This window comes from Brienomyrus brachyistius, chromosome 9 (assembly GCF_023856365.1).
Source record: "Brienomyrus brachyistius isolate T26 chromosome 9, BBRACH_0.4, whole genome shotgun sequence".
NCBI lineage: Eukaryota > Metazoa > Chordata > Actinopteri > Osteoglossiformes > Mormyridae > Brienomyrus > Brienomyrus brachyistius.
In genome coordinates, this window is record NC_064541.1 from 13149900 (window position 1) to 13171043 (window position 21144).

Sequence of the window (21144 nt, forward strand, 5' to 3'; positions counted from 1 at the left end):
AAAGTCCTACCCAAGAACGTATTAATTTTTACTCCGTATTGCTAAAAAAACAAACTGCTGAGGTGAAAATGAAATGCCGGACATATTGCAATCACAGGGACGTTGGTTCAGCTCCCGTGGTGCTTTATTAAAACAAACGGGTTAAACAGCAGGTCAAAATATTTGAAATAAACAGATGTTCCAAACACCTTTCAACGTGCCAGCCAGTTGACTGTCAAACTGAACAAGAACTGCGCCATATACGATTTGCAGTTCTCAGTTACACCGCCAACGTTCCTCTAAGGCAAAGCCAAACTCGAAATTACATTTGGCAGAATAGGAACCATAAGAGTACATATTATGTAGCGTTCTGTCACTCACAGGAATTAACATTTAATGGCAATAATCGCGACTATTTCTGCAGCGCCGATTTACGGCAAGCGCGACGGTAGGAGGCGGGTCATGGAATCCGGAAGTGACGGATGTTTGCAGCTGTTTCGCGGGAAGCGCCGGCAGAGTCGCGCCTGGGTTGCGTACAGTAGGAAACTGGGAATGCAAATGAAAGGGATACGAAGTGGGAGATTTTTTAGTGAAGGATACAAACGCATATCCGCAAAGCTGACAAAGCAGACTGATTACCCAGCAACCAATGTTAGCAATATTAGATCTTACTAAGCGCAATGTGGAAACTGAAACCACTTGGAGACGGAGGTGAGTTAATGTCCTATGTAGGGAAAAGGAGAGCGTGCGGCTTTACTCGTGCTTTCCCTGTTGATGCGTTGCTCTCGTGCACATTTTTCGCAGTCGATATCATCCGTGTTCAATAGCATGTAAAGGGAACGTAAAATAGTGGGAATAATCACTGCTTACCGGGAATCTTAACCCACTTCGGCGTCATATTTTATATACGTTGGCATATCTCTGGTTGTAAACAATCTGAAGTGTATCTTCATAAATTGATAGTCATTTTAAAAAAATATTTCTGTGCAACCATTGTTTCGGAAAAACTGGGGAATCGGCGAATAATTGCATCAATGCACGTTTGCAACTCAGTGTAGAACCTGGTGTCAGCTGTCACGCGTCTGGCGTGACACTCGTGTTTGCAGACTGAAAGTCTCACTCTAGTCAGCTGACTACTGCTAGCAGAACAATTGCGCCGTATAAGTTTGTGGTTGGTTACTGTCGCCGATTTGCAGGGCAGCTGCACTGCCTGGTGGCCGGCGGAGAGTACACGGTGGGCCGTAAGAGCTGCGCGGTGCTGCTGCACAACGACCAGTCCATCAGCCGCGCGCATGCGCGCCTCGCCGTCAGCCTGTCCGCGAGCGCCCGTCCCGTCAGTACAGAAGCTCATCTTCTGTGTTGGTTACATATCAGCTAAAGCCTGTCATGGAAGGATAGCTAGAAGAGGTCTTTATTTGTAACAGTTTTTTTTGTTGTTGCCAGCAGAATGTATCCACGACATTCACAGTGACCGACACTTCCAAATATGGTACATTTGTGAATGGTGACCGGCTGGCCCAAAACGATGCCAGGGTCCTGCAGAATGGGGATCAGCTGACGTTTGGGGTCTTTGAGAATAAGTTCAGGTGTGTACTACGCTGTGGTGGGATTCCTATCTGCTCCTCTGAATGCTATGGGTAAGGGCATGCCGCAGGTCTCACGTCTGGGTGGGTAGGAGGACGCTGGCAACTTGATTGTCATCCTCTCCCTCACAATGCTTCAGCACCATTCCTCTTTTTTGTCCTTCCATCTTCTGAAAATGCGTATCCTGTACAGGGTCACTTTGAGTCTGGGGCCTTTCCTCAGCAGCATAGGAAACTGCAGACCCACACACGCAAGGACAGGGACACACAGACGCACAGACACACACATACACAGACCCACACACGCAAGGACAGGGACACACAGACGCACAGACACACACATACACAGACACAAACGCTGGGCAATCTAACCGCACCAGGTGGCCTGACTGCATGTTTCCATGGGAGGAACCTGGATGAAACCCAGACAAACACGGGGACCCAGGAAGACCCCATAACACTTATAAGGAGGTAACGTGAGTGGTTGTGCACATCCAGAGTGGTCTTTGAGGCCTTGGTGGTCTGTTCGTCATGCGTGGACAACGTGGGAAAAGCCTCCCTGGCGACCAACGTCCAGCAGCTCGGCGGCCGCCTGGTCAGCAGCTGGAGCCAGGACTGCAGTCACCTGGTCATGCCGACCGTCAAAGTCACTGTCAAGGTATGAGCCATAATACGGTATCTGCAATAATGCTGTTTACCCACATGTAGACCGGCACGGTTACTACTGTCGACTGCACCGTGTGTTGTCTTGTCCTGTAAAGTGCACTTGTGTCCCCCTGTGCTGCGTCCCCCCTGTGCTGCGTCCCCCCTGTGCTGCGTCCCCCCTGTGCTGCGTCCCCCCTGTGCTGCGTCCCCCCTGTGCCGCGTCCCCCCTGTGCTGCGTCCCCCCTGTGCTGCGTCCCCGTGTTGTTTCTGTCCTTTTGATTTTTGTGCACCTTGGTCCTGGAGGAACGATGTTTCATTTAACTGTTTACTGTGCATATGGCTGCAACGACTAACGTGCTCGGCTTGAAGGTGGGGGTCCCGTTGGACTCGACGCTGGTTGTTACAGTCCCGCCCTGGATGGGCCCCAGGGAACGTCACTCGCACATTTAGTGTGCTGAAAGTGCCGGATCTCTTGATAATATTCAGCTTTTACACCTTAGCTTATTTCCTCTTGGGACTCTAACCCGCGGCCTTGTTGTCAGACGTCCACTTGCCACCTTCTGCTGTCTGGAGTTGCCTTAACGTTCTCTGGCCACCTCTGTTCGTGCTTCACAGACAATCTGCGCCCTGCTGTGCTGCCGGCCGATAGTGAAGCCGGACTTCTTCTCAGAACTCAGGAAGGCGGCACAGCAGATGCAGGCTCTGCCCAAAGCAGAGAGGTGAGTTTGCTCTCTGCCTTGGCTGCTGGCGTCATTCTGTCTTATTTCCGAAAGGCGGAGTTAGTAACTTTCTTGCCTTTTTGTGGCCGCAGTTTCCTTCCTGACTTAGACGAGCCGACCTTGGAAAAGAAGAATGTGGATCTTCATTTGGTGGCAGAACGTAAATGCCTCTTTGAGGGCAAAACGTTTATTTTCCTTAATGCCAAACAAGTAAGACTCCATGCACATTCTGCATGCTGACATTTCTTGGCAGAGTCTCTTAGCTCCTTCATCCTGTGTCTAACAGCGTAATTTATTTCTTTCTTCTCACAATGTAGCTTCTCACAAAGGCACTTTGTATCCTTACATCCTCCTTCATTCAAATTGTACCGTCATTTTATAAGTTAGATGTTTGACTTCCACTAACAGTCAGTAACTTTTACACACACTGAAATGTTCTACATTTGCATGTCACTCACTTAACATTTACTAAAAATACACTATTCTTTGCTGACGAATAAATCGTGTAGGTTAAAAGTAAACTTTTGGGCTGGGTCTTCTATTTTTAAAATGCTTTTGATGTTACTTTAACAGTTTTAAGTATTAATAATGACGTATTACTTCTTTATAAGCGTGGTGTAGAAGCTCCCTTTGGTAAGTTTCGTTTCCCACATCCTGCCCTGACCACATGACGGCACGTGCTTCTCCTCCAGCTGAAGCGCCTCAGCGCGGCGGTGGGCTTTGGAGGTGGGCGGGCCCAGCTGCTGGAGGACGGCGCTCTGCCTGTGGGCCTGCTGGAGTCTGCGCAGAGCTGCGTGGTCGACGTGTCGACGGGCAGCTCCCAGGTCCCGCAGGCAGAGAACGCGGTACAGTGGAGCGAGTCGGTGACTCACATCCTGCAGAGGTACGCAGGCGGCTGGGGGCTCTGATCGCTTCTCTGATTCTCTTGCTTACAGACGTCGTCACGTTGACATGGTACGCAGTGAATGTACACTTAAAGTGTTCTTGCTCAGAGGCCATGCGCTGTGATCTACTAGTTAAACAGATGACTTCATAAAGCATCTTTTCATTGGGTTAGATGTCAAACTTCATCAGTAGATAGAGGAGAATGTGTGTATTGCCTTTAGTAAAAAAAAGTCCCAATCATCAAAAGGCAGATACATGTGATTTTCGTCAGACAGTGATAAGTATTTTTGCAGGAATGTATACATGTACGGCACCCTGGTCTAAACAGGCATTAGAGATTCATTGTGGTGCATCATTTAGCCGTGTGCAGACATGCCAAAGAGATGATTCTGATCACCCCTGTCCTCCAGGAAGGGCCTTCGGCTGATCGCCGAGTCCGAGATCGGACTGGCCGCCATCTACGGCTCCACCAAACTCTACTGCAATCCCTCAGCCACCCTGACAGCTGGTGGGTGTGCGACTGGCCGGGATATTTTGGGGGGGCGGTAAATTGTCATGGATGGCAGCGGTAACCTTGCACCTTTAGAATCATACTTGTTGCATGTTTCCTATGTCAGTTTGGTTTGATAAGCCAGCATGAGCATGATTTCTGTTTGCCGCTGGACAATGACATGTTTTAGACCCTCTTCTTGTTGGTGACCTTGAAGCAGGCAGTGATTGACAGCTCATGGACGTCTCTCCCACTTTGGGTAACAAAAGGTGGGGTGACCTGATATAATGTATATCGGAGGACGCTTTGAGATAGGACAACATTAGTAAGCTACTGTTTCAAATAAAAGGACCCGGATTTGATTGGTCAGTCTCCTATAATCATGCACGTGTCACTAATATTAATCTGAAACAGCTGGATGAGTCTTTCAATCCAGGAAACAAACCAGTCAAAGCACACGAACTGAACTATTTTTGCCAATCAGAGGAGCCTTTCAGTTATAAAGTAGTTTCTAAAACCTGTCGTAGCTCAGAGTGTCTTCCCTAACATGGATTATCTGGTCACCCTAGTACTGTCACCTTCACTAGGCAATTGGTTTGTTTTCGTAAAACTTGTAATACCAAAGCCGGCCACAGGGGGAACCCTAAGGTAGTATTGCAGTTCAGATCAGGTGATGCTCTGCGCCAAGGAAACAGCCTGTGTTCTGTGGTGACTCATGTCTGTCGCTGCATTGGTCCCATCGCACAGAAACGGCTGAAGTGAAGGCCGCCATCCCAGGCGGGTCGCTGACTCAGAGCACCGCTGTGGACGAAACCGTGCTTCCGGCGGCTTCTCAGAACATCACGGCCTACGCCCCCGACACTGAGACGACACAGGGCTTCAGCAGGTTCGCTGCCGACTGCGCTCTGGCTTTCGTGGAGCCCTCTAGGCCTTCGTACTCATCGTGTGGCCAGGCGGACCGGTTTCACCAAGGTCCTCTACTGTCTACTCTCCCTCCCTGCAGAATGGACACCAGCGGACCCAGTGCAGTGCGTGAAACCCCAGAGAAGGATCGACGGCAGACCTGGTCATCAAACAGAGGCTCCGTGGTGAGCAACGCAGCCAACTCGTGTGTAAGAACAGAGGTGCTGATGTCATCACATGCCACGGGAGCCAAAAGTAGGAGGGAGGGGCCCGTCCTCGGAACCACCGATGACAGCCGTCTGATGGTGAAGCACCCTCCCTCCAGGAACCAGCACAAATCCCCCCAGAAGCAGGCCAACTCTCTTACCGACTACTTCAAACCTCTCAACAAGAAGAGGTAAGTACCACGAAGACCCTGGCTCATGGTCTCATTTGGGTCTCCTCGATCTATTCAGCTTTGTTCCCTACTGAGTGTAAGCGATGTCACGTTTAAAGTGGATTAGTGATGTTCGTGTGGCTCACGCTGGCTTGGCCTCCCTGTGCCCACTGTCAGAAATCGGGAGGAGGGAGATTCTCCTCGACAGTCTGAAGCTAAGCAGTCCAGGCAAGAGCAGGAGGAACAGGTGGAGGTGATGGAGGTGGAGAGGAGTGCCAGGCAACCATCAGCACCAGAGCCCTCTGTCTGCACGCCTGCATCCAAAGGAGAGGGGGACAAACTGGGTCAGGACTCAGACCTGGACCATTCGCCTGGGCCCTCCAGCCACAGGCCAGCAGTGGGCAAGAGGAAGGAGATACCCGCGACCGACCTGATGGAAGGCTGTATCTCAGAGGTGGACATAGAGGAGCTGGAATCAATCATGTCGACACCCATGGACGAAGAAGACCAGCAGGGTGCCCCCACCAAGAGGGCCCGCCTGGACCCTGTGCGTGACATCAAAGAGGAGGAGGAGTCCCTTGTAGAGGTGAGATGGGAATTCAGTACGCCTCTTACAGGGGAGACATGGCCTTGTGCTCGGGAACCCGGACTGGTCAGTGGCAGGTTACAGGTGTGAATCCCAGGTGGGTGCAAAATGGTTTCCTCTGTGTTAATTCACAAGCTACTTGCTTTCTAAATAATTATTTTGATATTAGTGTTAGAAATAAGCCAGTGACTGTGCTGATGCACTTTTTTTGTTCTCAGCTTTGTATTGTGCTGTTGCTGCATTCCTGTGTGTGTGTGTGTGTGTGTGTGTGTGTGTGTGTGTGTGTGTGTGTGTGTGTGTGTCAGTTGATTAAATACAACAGAACAAGTCCCTTTGTGTACTTCGCCTCAGCGGGCCTCATATATGCTTCTGAGACACAGCATAATGGGTCAGACTTACCCTGGCTTTTCCTGCTCTTAGCCCGCCAGAGCCGGCAGCACAAGCATCCCCAAGAAGCCAGAAGCCGAGGCTCAGCCCAAAGCCGCCCCGGTGAAGCCGGAACTTGCGGTGAGTCCCGAAACTCCCTCGTTCATGTCTTCCCAGTGCCACTGTTTATCTCTGGGTTTATCGGCTCGTCCCGTGCTCCACTTCAGGAGTTGACGGCCGGCATTAAGGCCGATAATGGAGAGGATCTTCCCAGAAATCTACTGGTGATCGAGTTCAAGTCCCTGCTGGTGGACAAGCTGCCAAGGCCACGGTCGGAGCGTCAGCAGACGGGGGGGAAGAACTTCAAGAAGTTCAGGAAGGTCCGTCCGGCAGACATGCCTTTGGAACTTCCTGTGCTAAAGTACTGCCAATGCTGAGTCTGACTGACTGTGCTGCCCGTGAAAGTGCCTGATTGATCGCTTGTTTCCCAGATTCCTGTGCCGGGGTCCTCTGGGCTGCCCAAAATCATCGGGGGCTCTGACCTGGTGGCTCACAACCGGACGAAGAACTCCGAACTGGAAGAGTGGCTGAGAGCAGCAGCGGAGGTGCGGCGAGGGCAACAGCACGTTCGCATAATGTGAAAATGCCACACAAAAAAGGGAAAGTGGCATTTTTAAGGTGTGAATCCGCTGCTTTACAGGAGGAAAGTCGGAATGAGAGAGAGGAGGCGCTGGGTGATGACCTGTTCAGGTATGTCTGCGCAGCCAGCTGTAGGCAGTGTAGCCCTTATTCTGCTGCCTACAGACTTTTTTCAAAAAGTGAACCACTTGCAGTTAAATCCTTAAATACCGCTGATCTACTTAATATTGAAGCATTTGATGCTATTCCTCAAATGTAAAACAGAGAAGCTTTTCTGTCAAGTAAGTCCATCTTGGACAGCAGCATATATAAGAAGCATCTGTCTGCCTTTCAGTAGAGTATACCGGTGTTACACCAGTTAAACCAGTCTCTCCAGTTTACAGTATGCAGCATTGTTACTTTTTGTTGAGGAAAAATGGTGGCTGTTTTTGCTTAAAGAAGTTCTTGTTCAACTGAATATTTGCCGACTGATCCAGTAGAGAAGGTGCTTTAGAATGCTGTACCTAAAATGCCCAGCAGATGGCGAGATCGCATGCCCCTGTGCTTTGGGCAGCACCACATATTTAAATGGGGAACTGTAGTCACCTGTTTCCGAAGTACAATTAAGGTTCAAAACGAAGCTCTGAAGATGTCTGTAATGTACGATTTCCTGGGTTCGTTGCTGGAATTCGTTAGCGGTGATAATTAGCCAAAGCGGTGCCCTTCCAGCGAGCTCTGATTAAACTCCCGCCGCACTCCCTGCCAGCACTGTGGCCCTGAACAAGCCTCCCATTCTAAAGAGCAGCATTTCTGATGGTTTCATTAAGGAGTTAATGAACGAGCCACACGCTCACGCACAGGGCAGGTGTTAGGTCGCTGTTTTCGGGTGCGGCGTGGGCCGGTGCCGGCCGGCTCTGTTAGGCTCACAGAGCTCATGTGGCCGTCTGGGTCTACTTTGAGCCGGCAGCACGGTCTCCACGGCTTGTAACCGAGCCAAAGGCCAGGGCCCACGGCGATGGCCCCTGCTCTGCTCCCATGGTGACCGGGAGTGGAAGTGCTGACTGGTGCTGATGTCACGCCGTCACCCAAACACTCGCTCGCCCCCATTTTCCGCCTCTCTGCCTGTGCCTGCAGCCGCACAGAGCTGCATTTCTAATGTCTCGCCCTTTCTGTTTTCTTTCTTGCACTTTTTATTTTTTTTTAGTTTAATAGTTTAAGCTCTGCTTTTGTGGGAGTTCAGAGGTTTTCTGAAGTGTTTGCTGTCCTCTGCTCTAATTCTAGACAATGGTATCAAGTGCCTCTGGATCCATTTCTCACAGCACAGGGATCCTGGATTCCCTGTAGTCATATCCTTCTTATGCAACAAAACTCAGACTTCCCAGCTTCCCGCATATGGTCAAATCATGGCGGCTTTGCCTTCCGTTCTTAACACTGCTCGGCACCTCAGTGTACTGCGGTAAGGCGTACTGTTCCTCAGAGGCGCCATATTGGTTTGTGTGCGAACCAAAGCTCTGAGATTAACCGGCGTTTTCCAGCCGAAGGAGGCAACTTGCATGCTATCGGCCCAAGGGCTGCTTTCTAAGCGAGCCCAGCTTTCCGGTGGAGGAAATGGTAAAAAGATCACTTAGTGTCACACAGAAGTGTCATCAAGACGACCGATGTGTAAGGGCTCCTGCTAAGATCACCTGCCAGTGTTTCCAGAAGAACCAGGAAGCCCATCGGAGCACGCAGAGCGGCTTCCTGTAGTGTGGGGACAGCTAGGGTTGCTTAGAGACCACATTAGGTCATGATGCCGTACTTGTTCTGAAGCTGCGATAGTTTCCAGGCCGGGCAGGGACAGCACAGCGTGTGGGGGGGGGGGGGGGGGGGTTAGTGAAGCGATAATGTCTGATCACTGAATCATGAATGTTGGTCAGTCATGCATGGGAAAGGAACACGGAGTCTGCAAAGGACAGTTCTGCTGTGTCAGTGGCACCAGAAGATAGTGCACAGGTTTTGTTGAGCATTGCTGGCGTTGGGTCTGCTGTTTGGGGGGTGTTTTCTCAAATGTTTAGATTCTTCTGAATCAAACACCTGAAGTTCATGTTTGTTTTTTTTCCCTTCTTCTTTTTCCAGATATAACCCAAGACTGTCCAAACGAAGATGAGGAAGACTGACGGCTCAGCCGTACCATGGGCCAGGAATGAATCAGCATTTCTATAGCTCACTCACTCGTGGTGTTTACCCTGGGAGAAGTTCCAGAGAAACAGCGGCCTGTGTGATTTTTTTCAGGCCTTGTCCTTGATACGAATGAATGTCCCACTTTTGAGTTTCACTGCTTTTCATGAGTCCACACGCTGATCTACTGACAGCAAGTAATGTAACAATGCTTGTGTTAAAAATACTTTTTAAAACATTTTATTTGTTCATAATAAAAAAAGTACTGTGTACAAAACATTAATACCTCATTTGTGTTTAATGTTACATCATATTCAACTTGCTGGGATTTAAATAAACATGCTGTTATCAATTTGCACAGCTTAGGTTAGGAAACGTGGTTCAGTCCCGTCCTGAAGGGTCTGTCGCCCCCAATGTCGGGGCCAACATGACCCCAAGCACAGTGCGTCGTCTTCTCATCGAAATCAGGTTTGTCACAGGTGAAAACGACAGACGGAAGGGGCTGGAATCTACGGGTTTTGACAACCGATGACCAAGGAAATAGTCTGTTAAATAATTTCCCTAATGGAACTAATTAAATCTCTTGCCCTACTGAACTGGTTGGTTGTGATAACTGGGCTGGAAATTGGGTACACCAATACTGGATATTGTACACTAAAATAAAAAAAAAAGAAGATACAAGCGCTTTCCTAAATCAGGAGCAAACATCCCCAGCTGTAGACAGTTGATACAGAACTCTGTTTTTCTATACTAATGTTGGCATTTGTTGCTTGAATTCGGTGGATAGCAGGCAGGGACTGGCCAAGGACGGCAGAGGCGTCCTTGCACATAGGGAGCACAACCTGTTTGTATTAAGGTTTTTTAAATAAAAGATTGTACATCCTCCGTTCAGGATTTTGGCACAGCAGAGAAATGCGAACATCATAATTTACAGAAGGATATTCCTGTGTACTTTCCCAATCATTAACATACATTTAACATACATCCTTTTTTAAAATACAGACTTGCATAGGAGGCCTCTTAACTGTCATGAGGCCCGGTGTCGGGCCATTAGAAAACATCAACAAAACTTTGGGTCGTTTGGTAAAACTGGGCATTGAGGTTGGCACTGCTGAGTCTTTTGAGTCGCTTAAATGAATCCAATGAGACAAAATTTATGTAACTTCATTCGGCTCTCTGGTCCCTAAACAAAGATTTATCTGTCGGTGGTGTTCAACAGAGAAGCTTCTGAGATATCAGGATGAATAAAATCTAATTATCTGAACCCTCAGACCCAGCCTTGTACCTTTATCATTCACAGTACAGTAGATTGATCACTGAGAATTTGCCGTGTGCATCTCTGGTCTACAGTCACTTGTACACTTTCAAGTTTTAAGCATGTTGCACACTTAAAAAAACAGAAGGCTGCACTGCATACAGACAGCAAGTATGGCACAGACTCTTGTCCCATTCTCGCATTCCCTGCCCACCCCCATATTTAAGCTATCCCCCCACCTCCACTATCAGCAATCAGCTTCCCTTTCTTCTTTTGTCTTCTCAGGCAGCTGGCAATGCCAAGAGCGCCGCCCTTCAGGAAGCGTACAAAATTGTCACCAACCAGAGGACCCATGGCAAACAGGCTAGCCTCTTTCACACACTCAAATGTGTAGGGGTGGATGTCAATGGGGTTCTGCTTGCAGGAAATAGGCTTGTGGGGATCAAGGCCGAGATACTGGCCTTGATCTTTAAGGAAAAACAGGTTGGGATTGGTGCCAATGAGCACCAAGGCCATGGAGATCTTAAAGGTCTTCAAATTGTTGCCATTCCTCAGCACGCATTTTACATCAGGCTGAAAGGAGACAACACAGTGCTCAGGGAAACTGGTGTAGTCTGGGAACAGGCCGGAGGCAGCGGCAGTGTGGCTCTGTGAGCACATCATGTGATAGACCTTGTGATATTCAGGGTACATCGTCTTGGGCAGCTGCTTGAAGATCATCCCCGGGTCATCCACACGCTTCCTGAAGGCGTGCAGCACGGTGACCCCGCTGCTGGAGGCGAACAGCGCGGCATCGGCCGCACTCAACCCTGCGCCCACGAGCAGCACTGGATCCGACTCCCGGCCGAGGCTACGCTCTCTGATGGCTACCCCCAGGGCACAAATGCTGTGGAAGACAAACGGCAAGTTCTCCCCTTCCACTCCCAGTCTGGCTGGAGAGTCAGAGGCACCGGTGGCCAGAACCACATTTTCTGCGAAGATGCTAAACGGCATATGGGAGTCCCCTTGAACACTCTGGTAGCCCCTGACTTCCCAGAGAGCCTTGGGTGGCACGCTGGGGGCACCACCTTTCACTCGCACCTCCATTTCTCCATCAACCAAGTCTCCCTCCTGCTCCCTGTGAAGCTTCCGTACAGAGGTCACATATACATTGTCCACAAAATTCTTCTGGAGACCCATGAGCTTCACATAGTTTCTGTAGTAGGAGGAAACCTCTTCTGACGTGGCTCTGGCGTTTGCCTTTCCCCTGGAAGAGGCACAGGATGTGTCCATATAACCATCTTGCAGAAACATGCACGGTTACTACGAGCCTCTGCAGTGAGACAGACGGCTGAGGTGCCAGTTACCTTCGCTTCCCTGTGGCTACATCTCTATAGTTTACCCCAGGGAGCTCCATCCAGATTCCCAGGCTGATTGTCAACATGGATCCCTCCATTGCCTAAAAGCAGGTCGAGAGCATTAAGGCACTTTCCCACCGAAGTTCCGAAACCTAGTTTCTGGTTCTGGCTTACTGGGCCGTCTCATTTAGGAACTTATGTAGTTCCTGGTCACTTAGTAGATTTAACTTCACACATAACTTCAAACGAAACTAAACCAGCACGTCAAAACAATGGAGATTGAGCGAATTGTTTTGTTATTTATTGGGAAGGATCGATTGTGTGGTATAAACATATGGGACAATTTTTATTTATATTATTTAGTTTCACCGCTGGCACCATAATTTATGGACAGAAGTTCATAAATTATCATCTGGGGAAGATGGTGGCGCTATTGTCCAGCAACTAGAGGGTTGCAGGTTCGAGTCCTGGTTCCTCCTGACCCCATCAAAGTGTCCTTGAGCAAGACACTAAACCCCAAATTGCTCCCAGTGAGCAGGTTGGCACCTTGCATGGCAGCCTCCGCCGCCAGTCTGTATGTATATATATGTGTGTGTGTGTGTATGTGTGGATGGGTGAATGTGAGGCATGAAATGTAAAGCGCTTTGAGTACTCGTAGGAGTAGAAAAGTGCTATATAAATGCAGTCCATTTACCAAGTTGCCAACCAAATCTTTCGATGTAGAAATAAGATGCAAGCGAAAAAATTATTAATGCATTTAATGTAATTAAGATACAAAAATAATTCCATTTCCTAATTGTTTGACTACTTCTATCTCTTTTCCCTGGACTTCTGCGTAACTTCCAAGTTAGCGCCGGTGCTTGTGGTTAACCAATGAGCAAAGGTTATCTCTATAAGCCACACCTGGCTCAAGCAAAAAGTATCCACTCTGAAGTAGAGACTAAAGTAGGAACTACCTCCAAGGAACTATGATTGTAGTGGGCTGAGTTCCTGCTGCCTGATAGGAAGGTTCCTGCGGTGGGAAAGCACCTTTATGTGGCACTATTTGGTTCAGCATAATATCTCAGTAGAAAAAAATATACGTATTTATAATGAGAATTTTCAATCAGTTATATTTATATAATAAATGAAAGTGACATAGACCACAAATTCCCAAGCCACCCGTGTTCCATATATGTGCTTTGTCTCCACCACAAGCCCAGAGGAAAACCTTGAAGATACTAAGATGTTAGTTGAATCATATGTGCTGGTGGTGGAATTGATCAAACGTGGAGTAATTGGGGGTATCAGGGGAAGGTCTGAGCAGTAGAAGAAAACATATTTCCAGAACAACTGGCTTCTGGCTGCAAGAGTATCTTGTGGTCCATGAGGAGAAACTCACATTCCAGGCACCCCCAGGCGCAGCTCGACCCAGAACCAAGTGGGGAATGTGGTGCTGGGTCTCCAACCTCCACTGGAGTACGGAGGGTAAATCGTAGCCCGCGTCTGCATTGGGGTGCAGCAGTGTGTCAAACAAGACAGCCACCGGGTTGGTGGAGCGACCCTCCAGGCCTTCGTTCAGGTACTCTAAGTCCTAAGGAGAAGATGGCCAATCAGTGCTCTCCATGATGCAGCTTCACGAAAGGGTCTGAAAGAAGAGTTCCTAAGTAAAATGGTGCCTTTCAGCAGAAATGAATAACTAGTCAAGTGGTTGAAAGCAAGATCTTGTGAGGTAGACAATACGGCTAAAAGAATGTGGACACCCCTATTAATTAGAGGAATTTGACCAATTAAGCCACACCCATAGAGCACACAGGTACACAATTATGCAATCTTCAGTGACAAACACTAGAAGAATAATGGGTAACTTTCAGCTGGGCACCATAATCAGATGTTGTTTTTCCAACAAGCCCGTTTGCCAAATTCCTGCCCTGCTGGAGGTGCCCTGGTCAACCGCAAGTCACTGTGAAGTGGAAAAATGGGAGAGCAAGTTCGGTTGGGAGGCGGTCAGCCCCGCAAACTCGCAGAGACGGACCTGATAACCCAACATCAATACCCAAGCTGAACGGCAGCATATCCCACCAGCGATGTTCCAGCATGCAATGGAAAGCCTTCCCAGGAGAACAGAGCACAGAAACGTCGTATTAATACCCTTGGCTTCAGAATGCCATGTCAGGCAAGTTGGCATCCACATACTTTTGGCCATATAGTGTACATGATTATTGTTAGGAAAGGTGGTAAATCTCAGTAGAACTAACTGTTGAACAACTAACTGAGTGTGGCTGATTACTGACGTCAGTGATTCATGACCTGCTCAATGACGGCAAGGTACTTTGATTCCTGCAGTTTTCTGTAGAGGACTGGATTTGGATGAACTGCTGCAGGGTCCAGGTAAGGTGTATAGCCGCTGAGCAAATAGGATAAGCATATTCCGGATGGTCCATTCCCTGCAAATACAGGAGCACAGTCCATTCTTATTTTACATTTCAAAAGTGAGATTAATGCAGGTAAATCTAAGACACAGCAGACGCACAAAATTCTGTGCATGCAGTGATTTTTTTTTAAATACAGGGTTTTATGTCAATTATAGAAAAATGATGTAGGACAAAAAGGAGGATTCTACCGGACAAGCTTTTATCCTGAGGGAAACAGTAATAATTCTTTTGATTGTTAAGTTAGCTAATAACTAATTTAGTGGCATTATTTCATTTCATTGATCCATCCATCAATCCAATCCATCTTCTAACTACTTATTCAGAAATCGGTCTATCCATCCATCCATCCATCCATCCATCCATCTTCTAACCACTTATCCTATTCAGGGTCAGAGGTTGACCTGGGTCCTGTGCTATCGATTTAACCTAATGCTTTTTTTTTATCTGAAATAGTTTCCACCAGCTTTATTATAAATGACATCTTCCAGGCCCTTCAACTTAACTCTCCTGCTGTGATTTGTATTAATGAATTTGTTCAGTTCATTTGATGAGGGTCTCACCGATGATGACCACTGGCAGAGTGACGGGGTGCTCTCCAAGCAGAGAGTTTTCCTCCAGAAAGGGCATCGCGGCAGCCAGAGCTGGCACTGGCCACCAAGGGTCTGCTCTGTTACTGCATTCAATAGAGATGACAGCCATCAAGTGCTGCATTTACCACCTATGGGTCAGAGTAATGTGCATCCTACAGTTTTATCCATCAGGGTTGCCAAATCTTATGCATCTGGCGTGATGGTCACGTTTTCTGACTCTCACAAGCAAGAAATCTATTGGCAAATCTATATCACTCCATTATAAACCTAAATTTAGCTACGTCAAAAGCACCTGGACTGTTGCAAACCCTACAGACTATTTACAAGGTAATGAAACTGTAACATACATATAACTGTGTGTGCTGACTTGTCTCGAATTGAAAACCTCATGCCAGCCAGCTGACCAAAATTGGCAACCCTGTTCCATCAGTACATCATCGAAAAGTACACTATACGGCCAAATGTAAACGGACCCCATATTAATTAGATGAATTCGACTAATTAGGACACACCCATTACTGACAGAGGTATATCATTAGTACGCAGGCATGCAATCTCCTGCAACAGCATCGTCAGAATGTGTGATCACTCCAAAGACGTTTGGGACTTTCAGCTTGGCACCATAGACAGGCACCACCTTTCCAACAAGTCGCGTTGCCAAATTTCTGCCCTGCTGGAGGTGCCCTGGTCAACTGTGAAGTGGAAAAATGTGAGAGCAAGTTCGGTTGGGAGGTGGTCAGCCCCGCAAACTCGCAGATACGGACCTGATAACCCAACATCAATACCCAAGCTGAACGGCAGCACATCCCACCAGCGATGTTCCAGCATGCAATGGAAAGCCTTCCCAGGAGAACAGACGCTGTCAGAGCAGCACAGAGCACAGAAACGTCATATTAATACCCTTGGCTTCATAATGCCATGTCAGACAAGTTGGCGTCCACATACTTTTGGCCATATAGTGTCCCTTCAGGCCTAAACTCATGCATCATCCTCAACAAATGATTCTGCTACCTAGACTAGGGGAGGAAAATAGTTAGGTATGACAGTGAGATACTTCACTTGTCTATGCCTTTGACATATATGAGTGCATGTGCACCTGAATGTTAAAAAAAAACCCAACACTGCTAGCATTCTTCCTCAGATAATCAGTCATTAGGCTAAAAAACAGGTAAAATACACAGAGATTACGGAATTTTCCACAACTTATAAACATTTTGAAAATACACCACAGTAACAGGGTTTCCGTTGCCTTCACAAACTGGCTTCCCTGGGGACAATATGAAAGCAGTTCATGACTGTAAGATCTCTGTACTAACACCGATTCACACTGTGGTCTAATTTATCTTCCCGCGTTAAAGTTCATTAGCGCAGTCAGCGCACTGCAACAAAAGCAAATTATCAAAGGCTCAGATGTGGCGCACTGATGTGCCATTGTGCACTGACGGAGACAAATCCCCGTGGTCACGTGATGTGCCAAACTCTCCGCATGCCGCACGCACGTATGAGCGCTTCGTGTGAAATAAGATGAGCCAGCCACACTTGTTCTATCATTGTTGTTATGTATATTTAGACCCTTATTTACGCTTCTCCTTTAAAGGGTTGTCATTCTGTGGATTATTACATTCTCTGGATCACGGTGTGGACTTTGGTGGCCTCTGGCTTTGGGCCTGAAGCTGGTATCTTCACATCACTTCACAATGTAACACTCTCTTAACCACATTCACTGGTGTTTACACACGAAGCTCTGATGTTCTACTACCTTTTATTTGCCTGCTGTTGCTCTTGAATAAATGCAAACAGCGTCGCTGTCACAGGATCGGTCGACACCAGCCCCATAGCGCTGCCAGCACCGCCCAATGTCTTACTCTCTACGTACCTGCTACGGTGTCATGCTAAAATTCACAACCCTCTTTAGACATTTCATTTTGTGATACTCCACTCCTGCATGACGTTTTCCATCCATCCATCCACCTTCTGTAACCACTTATACTATTCACGGTCACGCGGGACGTTTTCCATTAAACCATTTAAAAGTACTCCAAACGTAAAACATGATCCACAGAATCACACCATGTGTCACTGTAGTCATGGCTACGTTTAAGCGCTGTGTAAAGTTTCAAAAGTGCGCAAACTAACCGATGAGGTCAGTAGATCACAACAGGGTTAAAACAAGAGATATTGACGGCCTTTGGAAGCCGGACGATAAGCAGTTGTCAGCTGGAGTTATTTTCGCTGAATAGCAGTGGTATGTGTTGATAAAGGGGATGCTGGCGATGGGCTGCGAGGCTGGAGGCTGCCCGCACCGGGGAGATAGGAATGCTGACTCCCCAAAGCAAAATAAGTCAAGCGTGGTGGACAGACAGTTCAGGCAGACGGGGTCTCGGGGTTCCTTACTTCATTATACTGTAAGAAACCCATCTAACTATTATGTCTGTGAAATTTCTATGGCATTCTGTTTTCCAACAGTAAATCAGACAATGTACAGATTAATAAAAACATGTACAAAAGCAAGCGTAAAATATCATAAATAAGATTACTTACTTTTTAAGTATCTGAAGCTAAGCGAAGTGTTAGCTTTTTAAAAAATGTAAAATGCTGGACGCCGTGCAAATTGATTTCTACTACTTTATGATAATACAGAAGTCATAAACTTTTACTCATTAGCACCAGTAACCATTTTAGAGTACAAGTTACAGATTGCCGTTCTCAAAAAACCTCAGGTAACATTGTTAGTGTTATTGAAAGTGAAATATATATTTATTCACGTTTAATCTTCTACTCCGATAAGAGTGATGGGGCAACAGTTTAGACATTAATAGTGATTTCTGTAAAATCGTGATTTGTAGCTGCGCACACCGTGTTCCTCGTAATCTCCCAGGCAAACCCTTAGTTTACAGCCCCCCAAGATTACGTAAAGGAAGGCAATAGCGAACAATTTAATAATTCGCAACTCTTAAAACGGCAAGTGCAGCCCCAGCCACTGTCCGCTTCCATGGTCGTGGAAATGTACACAGAATGCATGAGGAAATCGTAAATCTAGGCTATGGCACCAGCTCTTATCAAATTTAGGTCACGTTCACGGTCATTCTTCTAATACCAGACTATACATGAAATTCTTTTTCATATCCACGTACCTCAGCGCAGTTGTATTCCCAAGCGCAATCCTTCTTGCTACGGTGGTCCGATGCCTGCTAATTCTAAGCAGCATAAATAGCGCTGGTCATTACTGGGAGGATCTATCAGAAGTCATGAGATTACATGATCCCCCGATCTCCACGGATGCCACTACTGCAGGGTAAAGTGGACACTATCGAGCGACGAAATTTCAGTCATTGGCGCCCCGAATGCAAATATAAAACATATTCTAAATAAAAGCTCCGTCCTAAAAATGTGGCGCCGTACTGAACTGAAAATAACCAGGATGTAATACAGAGCATTAGATCAGTCCGTGATTCCCCGCTGAAGTGGAGCAGGAGCGCAGATCCTGCAGACCTGCTGATCTCTGCCGAGTCGCTGCACATGAGACGTTCTGCGAGGACTCGTTTTAAAGGGGAGACATTTAATCAATTGCAACGAACAGATAACAAGGCTATAGGGTTCACAATAAAAAACGATTTTCTAAAAATGTGTGACAATCATTTCCTGTGACAGTATTTCCTGCTATATTAAGTATAATAAAATTTGCATTGCAAGTTAACAAATATATCTTGTTAAACATAATTACGATAGATATAGTTTAAGCCAAGGTATGTTATAGGGAATTGTTGGCTAATTAACATTACTTTATTAGCGTAAAGGGAATTCTAAAATGGTATCTAATAAAATTAATAAAATCATAAGACACGTGCATACCCCCTGTATATTTCATTATTCCCCCATGCTTGTGCGCATTTTTGCCTTCACTAAAATTGTCCCTTTTATTCTTCCGTACCCGGTGTATTATGTGTTACTATAGTAACTCCCACGCGCTAGCAGCGCAGAAAAATGTCTTATCTGTGTTACTTTACCTAAAAAGACATATATAAAGAAACAGTTTTATACAAATATTTAAAGGGTGCTGTGACTCATCAGCAGTAAACGTGGCGCTATGGTTAAAATCTACGGGCTTCGCTTAGCATGACTGGCCTGTCTTAGGTGACACTGGCCCATACATTTGTTTACCGTTTCAGGTTTCTGTATTTAGGCTTTAATCTAATTACAGTGCTGTCCATGACAGTCATCCACAATGACTTTAAATTATTATTTAGAGTTGACTCTGTTTTTCTGTCTAATTTATATTCTCCTGTACGCCTGCTTTTGCCTATAGACAGTAAATAACACATGTAAATGTCAACTGAAAGCATCATATTAAAATGCTTAATTCAGTAGGTATATGTGTAACAATAAAAGAAGAAATGGTTGATTTTTAAAACGTGACAGCTGTGAGGAAAAAACACTGCTAGTTAAAACAAAAGAATTCTAATTTTCACAATGGGTCCAAAACATGTTTCATTATTTGCTTGTTTTGACTGATCCCCCCAAGCCAGCTTCTCACTATCCTGTGGCCTGTGAATTCTGAGAATGTAATAGGAGAGGGGATTTCTACAGCCTCTATAGCAATCCAAGCAAAATGAAAACTCAGGACTTTTAAGCGGTAATTTATCCACTATACGTGGTGCTTTGCAATGAGGTTCTGCAATGAAAACGTGGCCTCGTACTGCAGAGGGAACTGTGTTGTCCTTGTTTAACTCACAGAATTATTCAGTTCTCTTGTGTAAAATTGGCCGTGGATGAACATGACTGCAGGTGAACTAGCAGTCATTGAAAAGGAGGGATTTATCCATCCAGCTTCCAGGTGTCCGTCCTTGACAGGGCCAGCGGGGGTTAGACAGGGCCAGCGGGGGTTAGACACGGCCTACCTTAAACAGAGTTACTACCTGAACCCAGCCCATGATTGGCAATTAAACTGCTTGTCTTTGGACCCACTTGGCCAACATGAAGGGGCAGATTTGTGTTCCCCCATCCAGCTGGAATTTGTACACCTTGAATAAGTAACGGACCTTCCTATGATGTGTGGTGCGTCGGTCATGTTAGTCATGAAGGCAAAGCCACACATGTGGCGGCGGGACGCCGGCCAGCCACTCCGTAAGCAGCCTCAGCTAACCAATGGACAATGGTGATGGCATTTTTCAATGCGGAAATCTGTACACACCAGTGTCTCTAAAGATCCTGACGACAGACACAAACATCTGAGCTCTTCTGGACTCCATCATATCAGTTTTACAAGTTCGCTGGGTGTCTGTTTATGTGGCCTGTAAATATTTGGGGATCATCTGGTGGGAAGTATAACCGACTCCAGCATTAGATTTTATTTTTATGTGTTTTGTTATACTTGTGTCTTATCACAGATTAAAAATGACTGGAGAATGTAATGAGACGCAGATTAGGGATTTTTCTCAGTTGCACATGAAAACCTTAACCAACGCCCTAGTGTCATTATTCACTGCCCCAGTGGTGCGTGTGTGTGGAATGGATGCCGGGAATTTGTTCCATTCCTTTATTAGATGGATGACGCAGCCCAGGATGTCATGGCACCACCTGCAGTGATGGATGAGTTCGATGAAGGGCAGTAATATCTGAGTCACTGCATTAATGCAGAGAACGTATTGCTTTAATTGAATCAAATCCAATCCTCTTAATTGTGTCCCTACCCTGCCATTTTATAGTGTGTGTGGGGGGGGGATCCAGAATAAGACCCAGAAGGAATTTCTCATCCCTCGTTGTTCGTTTCAGCTCCTCAGCAAGTCTTCATTACTATTCATACAATTATCAATGATTGCCCAGTGGACGCCATCATCAAAAGTTGCTTTACTGAATAGTTTTTTTAACCATAAAGTTTTTATTGTTAATATTTACAGAAAAAACAAAAACACGGACCGGCTGTGGGTCCCCTAGGAGTGGATTGGGAAACACTGGTTTGGAGTGTTTTGTAGCTAAAATTTTAGCGGCCTAATCGATCTCCAAGGGTAAAAGTTGCAGCTCAAATGCAGCTCAGTGAGTCGTTCTGTTTCCAGGAAAAATGTATTTTCTCAGTATTTCTTAAGATTGTTTTTATCAGAGAAGAGTTCAGTGAACTTTTTTTTTTACAATTTGTTCAAGAAGGAGAAACTTCAGTTCTAGTTTTAGTAGGACCTATCCAGTCCAGTGTGTGTGTGTGTGTGTGTGTGTGTGTGTGTGTGTTTTCGAGTGTGGGCCCACCCTG

At 46.6% G+C, this 21144-nt stretch overlaps 2 protein-coding genes across 2 annotated transcripts; one reads left to right on the forward strand and one right to left on the reverse strand.

Annotated features, from left to right (window-relative positions):
- The first annotated feature begins 44 nt into the window (after positions 1-44).
- nbn (nibrin) lies at positions 45-9590 on the forward strand. The gene is made up of 16 exons (XM_049024186.1): positions 45-690; positions 1176-1312; positions 1426-1565; positions 2061-2220; positions 2823-2926; positions 3019-3136; positions 3619-3809; positions 4222-4319; positions 5049-5187; positions 5305-5601; positions 5758-6166; positions 6587-6673; positions 6760-6912; positions 7024-7137; positions 7233-7282; positions 9266-9590. The coding sequence occupies exons 1-16, from the start codon at positions 660-662 to the stop codon at positions 9294-9296; spliced, it is 2259 nt and encodes a 752-aa protein (XP_048880143.1). The 5' UTR covers positions 45-659; the 3' UTR covers positions 9297-9590.
- osgin2 (oxidative stress induced growth inhibitor family member 2) lies at positions 9532-18421 on the reverse strand. The gene is made up of 6 exons (XM_049024187.1): positions 18038-18421; positions 14874-14986; positions 14189-14325; positions 13281-13472; positions 11909-12000; positions 9532-11808 (listed from the first exon to the last, which is right to left on the reverse strand). Exons 1-6 carry the CDS (start codon positions 18109-18111, stop codon positions 10785-10787), a joined length of 1632 nt encoding a protein of 543 aa, XP_048880144.1. The 5' UTR covers positions 18112-18421; the 3' UTR covers positions 9532-10784.
- Positions 18422-21144: the final 2723 nt, after the last annotated feature.